General features: G+C 48.4%; 1 protein-coding gene across 2 annotated transcripts; it reads right to left on the bottom strand.

The window, feature by feature from the left end:
- Positions 1-2,691: 2,691 nt before the first annotated feature.
- LOC129138959 (testis-specific Y-encoded protein 3) lies at positions 2,692-5,434 on the bottom strand. 2 transcript variants are annotated; one of them, XM_054677331.2, is made up of 6 exons: positions 4,956-5,434; positions 4,271-4,348; positions 4,031-4,142; positions 3,784-3,929; positions 3,596-3,677; positions 2,692-2,902 (listed from the first exon to the last, which is right to left on the bottom strand). In XM_054677331.2, the coding sequence occupies exons 1-6, from the start codon at positions 5,307-5,309 to the stop codon at positions 2,880-2,882; spliced, it is 795 nt and encodes a 264-aa protein (XP_054533306.1). In that variant the 5' UTR covers positions 5,310-5,434; the 3' UTR covers positions 2,692-2,879. The 2 variants fall into 2 exon arrangements, with proteins under 2 accessions (XP_054533306.1, XP_063661097.1); XM_063805027.1 differs by having other exon boundaries at positions 3,596-3,688; positions 4,956-5,432.
- Positions 5,435-7,670: the final 2,236 nt, after the last annotated feature.

Here is a 7,670-nt window from a genome sequence, read left to right as displayed (position 1 = left end):
GGAGAATCAAAATAAACGAAACATCATCAGAGCCTATGCGATCTGATGAAGGAAACCAGCTTTCACATAATAACAGCCCCAGCTGGGGAGAACAATGAGAAAGGGCAGAGAGAACACTGTAAATAATAACACGCCAAATTCCCCAAATGAGTTAAAAGACATAAAAGTACAAAGAGTGCTTCTTTTCAATTCAATGCCCTTGAATTCAGAATTAGAAAGTAAACCCAGAGAGAGAATAGAAAGATAGACGATACAGATGGAGAGCGTGTGTTGGGGAAGTAAGGGAAGGATGAAAGGAGGGGTGTAAAGGAAGGAAAGGAAAAAAGGAAGGGAGAGAGACTGATAGATGTTCAAAGACACAGATACAAAGTCTACAATGGTTGTAGAGATAGGCACGTGCAAATTGCCGCAGGGAGTGTGGAAAAATATCGGAACCACGGAGACCTAGGTGGAGTCAGAGAAAATATACAAACTCGCACAGAGAAATAAACATACACAACCAGAAACACACACGTGGTAGTTTAAACATGAAAAGACACCAAGTCCCTGTCGGTACAAATCACAGATGTGCTTCCGAGTTACTGAGGCACAATGCAAATTTGTCAGTGCCCTTAGCATCTGTGGCCCACGTGCACGGATATTCAGTGGAAGAAGTGTTACACAGCCTTTATAATTCAGCACTATCTGTGATAATACCAGAAGAAGGGATCTCATGTGAAATCACTAGACTGAATTGCACGTAGGACTCAAGGAAGAAGCCCAGTCTGCTGCATTCACTCGGTGGGGTGGCAATATGGCTGAGCCACCAACCCATGGCACGCCCATCCATTGTAGACAGTTCCTGGTTTGCTGCCTGCCTTGGAAAAAGCTCCTCCCCTACCACCACTTTAAAACAGGCTAGCTCCAAAACCAGTCCTGGCATCCATTTACGGTCATTTTCTTATCTATTTACCTCCTAGAAAAATCATTGCAAGACCCTTTCCTCAACATTTTCCTATGCATTAAATTTGGGGAAACGCATTTTAAGACGACCTCGTTATAGGCAAGTCCCCAGACGTTTCCTAATCTGAGTTGCGCAGAGTGCACACACCAATCTGTTGCCCCATTGCCACTATACGGATACCGTACTGGACCACAGTGTCTTTGACATGCACACAGTAGGATAGAGGGCAGCTTGAGGGGGCCAAAGAGTTCCGACTGTTTTCAGAATAATTTGCTTAGAAAACGTGTTTCTCCTGTGTTTGTGGGTCAGGGGGACGGTAGTCAGGGAGGACAAGACTCCCGCTCCACAGCTTCAGCTGTCTGCATAGGAGCAGGGACAAAACCGGGCGATAGATTTTCAAAGCTCAACTGCTTTGATACCGAGCAGAAGGGGTAGAATGCATACTGAAGGCACCACAACAGATTCAGGAACTTTGACTGTCAAACCCTCTTCCCTGAAACAACATAGCTCTTCTCACAGAAGCTGTGCTGACAAGAGTCTATACGGGACAGGAATGTTAGCACTCTATTAGCGTGTGGTCAACATGGATGCTCATGTTGGAACTCTTTCATCTGGGAACAGGAAAGAAAGTTCTGCCTCCGACACTGAAATCCTCCTGCCCCATCCTTGACAGAGGCAACCCCTTGTCTTGTGCATAGACACAGGTGTTCCTGGGAAGCAGCCTCCCACTCGCGAATGAAAGCTGTATGTTTTGTCCTCCTGTGTGAGGCTTGCAACACATACTCTACAACTATATTTGCTTTACATTCTAAACCTTAGGCAAAGTATGCTGAAGAGGCCACAGAAAATTAAAGGGCCCTGGGCTCCAGAAACAATCTGCAGTGCCAATCACGAGGGAGAATATAGAGACTCACTAGACTTTGCAAGAGCACAAAATGCACTCGTAGTGTTGTTAGCTACATACGTTATGGGCTCCTCACCTAACATAGAATCTTGGAGAAAAGCTTAACCCAACTAAAGATGTAAACATCCACAAGAGTGTCCATATCCAGGGTCATCAAGTGACAAGAGAGTCCCTGGATGGATTCTCCAACAATCTTATATTCCACTAATCCACGCCCTTTCCCCTCACTTCTGTAAGTTTGTCTTTTCCCGTAGTCATCTATGCCAAAAGTGTATCCTGAATGCCTTCCCACATGCCTCTGTCACCTTTCCCACAGTCCCTCCATACACCTTACATGCCCATTTCTTCTCACGTTGATGTTTCAGAAGTCCTGAGAGGCTGATTGTCCCAGAAAAGGATTATGCATTCACCTTTGAAAGAACATGTGGATTCAACACGAAAGCGAACTTTAAGATTTCCATCATCCTGTGCTTATCTATTGTGTATGATGATACTCAAAATGAAGGATTTTGGAGGTCCCAGCAAACTGGGACCTGGAAACCCAGTAACCCCATTCCTTGAACTATCTCTGCTTCCACAGGATGAAGTCAGCCTCCAACTAAGCTGTCTTTTGCTTTTACCTCCCCCACTCTGTCCTGTAGGAAGAATCCCAACACATCCCACACCCATTCACTCTACAACTTTAGAGGCCCAGCTCCAACGCAGACTGGTAATTTCCATGAAGAGAATAAAGCACGTGGATGGATCAATTCACTTTCACACCCGAATAAAGTGGATAAACATACACACACACACACAAACACAAAGACACACTCACACACACACACAGACACAGAGTCACACATCCTTGAGAATGTTTATTTTTCATTCCATACAATCCAAATTTACCCCCTCTTCCTGATTTCTGGTGACTCGATCTCTTTTTCCTTTAGTTCCTGTGCATAAGACCATGCTGAGTACTGCCGTCCTGCATACTGTTGTAACTTTTTAGGAGTTCTGCTGTATTAGGTAAAATCTGATGCTCCATCATATTCAACTCAACAACTGGGAGTCCCCTAGAGAAACACAAACTCACGTTAAAACGCATTTTCTCTGAGCCATACCTTGAAATGTTTCAATTGTGGGGCCCGCTGAGAAAAGGATATCCCTTCCCCATTTGTGATCCCTTAAACTTCCTCCTACCACGTGTTACAAACTGTTCTGCGCAATCCCTGCCCCATTCCCAGTATTGTCTGTGAGGGGAGTCAGCTAACAAGATGCACTGTACCCTAAAAGCACACAGAAGTCTGATGGGGCAACAGCTTAAGGAAATCCATCAATCTAAACAGTCCTTTGTGGTTTGGGGCAAGGATGATCAGGACGCACATTCAGGGAGCCCAATCTTATGGGGTTGGTAGGATGACTGCCGGAGGGGTTCACAGCCATGGAATCAAGTGCCACAGACTGAACTGAATGATTTTCAGCTTTACTCCTCATTGATTCTGGAAATGGACGATTCTTCACTGGGCTTAAGACTCCACAGCTATCACCTGCTTTGCGTGAAGTCTCTAATGTGCCTTTTCAGCCCAATGCCATGAACGTCCTGGATTCTGTCACTCTCTGTCTTCCTCTCAAGGAATTTCTACATGTACCAAAGGAGCCTCAATTTCTACATTTCTGAAATGAGCACCCAGGCTCCCTGAATAGGCAGGTGCATCAACCCCCTTATACTAGGCATCAAACAGCTCCAGTCCCAACTAACGGCTCACCTGACGTCTCTGTTCCCTCTTCAGGTGGCTTCATCCTCTTGTAGTATTGCAGGGGATTGCGCCACAGCTCCTTACATAGGATCTGTCAGGGGACTCAATCGGGAAAGGCCTCATCAGGGCTCAGAAAGGTGACCCAAGCAGCTGGGAACACATGGGGTCATTTCTCATGTTTCCCAGTGAGGACTCACCTCAGCAATCTTGTTAGATCCTGCGAAGTTGTGGTCAGAGAACCAGTTGAAGAAGTTAAGGCTGCTGCTGTGGTGTCTGCGGCGATAGGCCTCCACTTCATAATACGGATACCACTCAATTGGAGTGGAATGAGAAGCCCTGTATTCTACAGAGACAGGAGTTTTTGTGGGAAGGGGGCTGGATCACGTCGGCAATGATCCACCCGCCATCTTCCTTCCACTACCCATCCTGGGAGCCACCTGTCACCTGTGATGTTCACCAGATATTCCTTGGTAATCACTTCATTCTGGAAGTAGGGGTTACTCCGAAAGAACAACATGATCTTGCAGAGATGAACAGGATGCTTCTCTTCTTCCACCTGTCAGGACAAGGTGGAGAAAGCTTAAATACGTTTTCGGGTGAGGTGCTCACTCTTGCTTACAGGAATGAATTATTTCCCTTACCCTCCCCCGCTAAACCCTCTAGCCTCAGTCTTCCTGGCCTCACCTCCAGGCTGACCATGTAGCTCAGCATGTCTTCATCTTCGTCAGTGATCAGGGCTGACATCTGGGGGTGGTTTGCAATCTGATTTAGGTCAAAGAGACTTTATACACGATGGAAGGGAAAGCGACGAGCAGCAGGGAAGAAGGCCTAAGCGCACCCAGAGGCTGGGGTAGGGGATTTCTCAGATCTGCTTCCATGTATGATCTCCTTTCACCTCCCCCTCCCCGTAAACTAAGGCCTCCTGTGCTCACAGAGGGTGTATGATTCTGAGGCTGACTGCACTGACATGGGGAGGCGCGATTTGCAGAGACTTGCTGGTGTCTGAGGAGTGGCAGAATCTGCTTAGAGCCGAAGACGCCCAGTCCCAGATCGGACTAGCAAGGGGCAGCAATCACACTCCCTTAAAAATAGCTTGCTTCACCGAAAAACCTCTTCTGGTCTGAACTCGCTTCTGCTCTTCAAAAAGATGCCCCAAACGTCTGCTGCTCGGCATCACCAAGGGTTTCTCTGCCGCTTGCAGGACAATAGTACCCACGCCTGCTGTGGCTTTCCGCAGCCACATTTGTCCGTGGCAACTCCCCTTTGTTCCCCAAAGAGTCACATCGACGCCGAGCTGCCCATCGGTCACTTACACTTCCCCGAGAGCACCTCTCCACTAGAAAGGCCGAAGAAACACTGAGAAGGATACAACATTGGCCCAGAAGCCAGGGACGCTCTGGATGACGGCGCCTCTGCGGTCTAGGTGGGGCTTGCGCCTCCGCTCCATCTTTTCCCGCTGCCGAGAAAAGGCCTTCCTGGCTTGGGCATTAACCGGCTCCAGCTCCACCTGAACGGCCAGCAGCTCCTCCAGTGCAGACTCTGGGGTCATGGGCCCAGGGCCAGGCTGTGCCCGCTGGGCCTCCTCCTGCCGCTCCACGAGGCCCTCCTCCTCCGCCACCACCTCCACCTCCGCCATTATGTCATCCAACAGCAGCACCGCCTCCTCCCCCAAAGCCGCCTGCTCACTCTCCACCCCGGCCGCCCCCTCCTGTACAGCCTCCATCCTGAAGGCGGTGCCCTCCTCGGCACTCGCACGCACCAAGGCCTGTGCTGCCCGACCCACGCCACAGGAACCCTGCCGCAGCCTCTATGGCACCCGGTAGCTCAGCGAGCCCTCAGGGCGCATGCGCCGGGCTTCCAGGCGCCCCCTAAGGGACTGCGCGCGAAGGGCCGAGGGGCCGCACCCAGGCCGACTTCCTCCCGTCGGGGCCAATCAATGGGAGGGCGGTGGGCGTCTCCCTGGGCGGCACAGCCACTGGCGGGCCTGCATCTCCAGCCCCCCACCCCCCGCCTTCCCTGCCCAAGCCTCCTCCGAGAAGCCCTTGGAGCTTGTGCCGGGTAGCTAGGCATCCAGGCACACGCGGGCTGCGTGGCCTTTGGAATTGTGGGCATGGCAGCCCTGTGCCCTGACATCCTCAGTGTGGCAAGCCATGAACATCTCTGTGTGTCACGAACACAGGAAACATCTCTCTTCGTTAGGCAGGCCAGGTAGATGGTACGGAAGTAATACTGCAGATCCAGAGAAAACTCTCTGGTTCCTGGGGCTAGGGCGGCAGGGGTGTCCTGGGGGAAGTGATCGGGGCGGGCACGTGGGAGGAAAGTCGCCTGCCTTATAAAAGATTAATTGTGAGGAGAAAGTTATGCTTCCCATTACTACAAATACACAAGTATGATTTCATCCAAAGCTGAAAGCAGTCAATATAATTTGTTTTTAATGTTTTATTTAAAATCCTTAATTTCAACAGGATTACTCAAGAAAAATAACGTTAATCGTATTAAATAATGTTGATGTATTCCCTTTAATTGTTGATTATTTCAAATGTACGTAAAATAGTAAATGGCACTGTACAATGTAGTTTCATGAAGCATTCTTTATAGTTTTCATAAAATTGACAGTCTCCATGGAATATTTTAAGACTGAGGAAGTTCCATATATCATTTTATTGTACTTCCACTTTATTACTTCTTGCATGTCATAACTGATGGATATAAAACTATGTATATTTACAAACATGAAAAACATGGATTTTTGTTTACGTTTTCTAGTGAGACAAAGTTTCCAATACTTATACCTATTTAGGAAAATTTTTACAAACCCAAAGTTCTAATCTGTCTTTTCTTTGAAGTTTCATATTTCAGTCTAGGTATGTAATGGAATTGGCTGGGATCATTCTTTGATTTCACTGTTATTTGTGAGTTTCTGATATGCTTTTAGGAATGTATAGAGTTTCAAGCTTGCTTTCTTCTTCTTCATCTACCTTTGGACCTGTATATGCGATGTCTGCAGTAATGTGCAGTGCTATCTGACATACGGTTGCTGAAAGATACAAGCATATATGCAATTCTTTGTTTCAGTGAATCTTTAGGAACAGACAAGTAACCTGAGACATAATTATGGTATGAATGTAAGCAAGCAGTTTATCATAGAGGTACAATAAGGGTGAAAATAAATGTAAAAATACATGCCTCATCCAAAACATGAGGTAGTCCAAATGAAAAATTTAAGTTGGCGTAAAGAACACTTTAAAAGTTCTGATTCTTTCTGGTGAGAGCAAGGAGCTCAGAAACCATGAGAAAGTCCTTCAGAGCTGCATGTTGGATTTGCAGGTCAGGATGGAAAGCCTGGGTCTGGGGGAGGGTGCTACGGTCCTGGTCTGGTTGAGGTCCTTCTGGGGCTCAGGTGTGTCTCAGCGGGAAAGCTGGGAAGGGGAAACGCATGCTTCACCCCGGCTAGAATGCCACCTCTGCCCACCTAGATGAAATTGCCCCTTCACAGCCCTGTTTCTCCTTCTTGGACAGGCAGGTGGAGGAACTCGGCCACCCTGAATACAAGTGGTAGGAAGAAGTTTGCCTTTCATCACAACATTTACTTCGGAAACAAAGTGATGACTAAGGAGTATTGCATTGGCATCCTCCATGAGGAGTAGAGGGGGTAGTACCTCGGAAGCTGGGCCTGGCGTGAGCCTTCCTGACTCGTCTCCCTCCAGGATACAGGGCGACTGGCTCCACTGCAGTCCAGTGGTTCCAGGGTCATGCAAGTGAAAGCCCGAGTTTCCCGCAGGTCACTGCCTGAGCTTCTTCAGCTGGTTGTCTGACTGTGACGGCCCAGGTTACGGCACGATTGCTGAGGTGGGGCAGCTATGGGGCATCAACGCAAAGGACCTTCTTCGACATTCCTTGGCATCGGAGGAATTGGCTTTGAACCAGAACCTGACCTGTCACGGCCAATTTGCCCAGTCCACCAGATCATCAGCCAGGGCCTGTGGCTCTATATTCTGCAGCACTACCCAAGGGAGTTAGGCCCTCAGGGAGGGAGCAGAGAAGAGGCTAGGGAAGCAGCCCAGGGCTGGGGGTTGAGAGGCCT

This window comes from Pan troglodytes, chromosome Y (genome assembly GCF_028858775.2).
Source record: "Pan troglodytes isolate AG18354 chromosome Y, NHGRI_mPanTro3-v2.0_pri, whole genome shotgun sequence".
Taxonomy (NCBI): Eukaryota; Metazoa; Chordata; class Mammalia; order Primates; family Hominidae; genus Pan; species Pan troglodytes.
Note: the sequence above shows the minus strand (reverse complement) of the source record. Positions and strands in the feature narration are given on the sequence as shown.

What these genes read in the sequence shown, in the direction of transcription:
- LOC129138959 (XM_054677331.2), bottom strand. Translation starts at nt 5,309, where the DNA reads ATGGAGGCTGTACAGGAGGGGGCGGCCGGGGTGGAGAGTGAGCAGGCG. An exon ending in CTGGCTTCTGGGCCAATGTT is followed by an intron (nt 4,349 to 4,955) that starts GTATCCTTCTCA and finishes GACCTAAATCAG; the next exon opens with ATTGCAAACCACCCCCAGAT. An exon ending in GATCTAACAAGATTGCTGAG is followed by an intron (nt 3,678 to 3,783) that starts GTGAGTCCTCAC and finishes GTCCCCTGACAG; the next exon opens with ATCCTATGTAAGGAGCTGTG.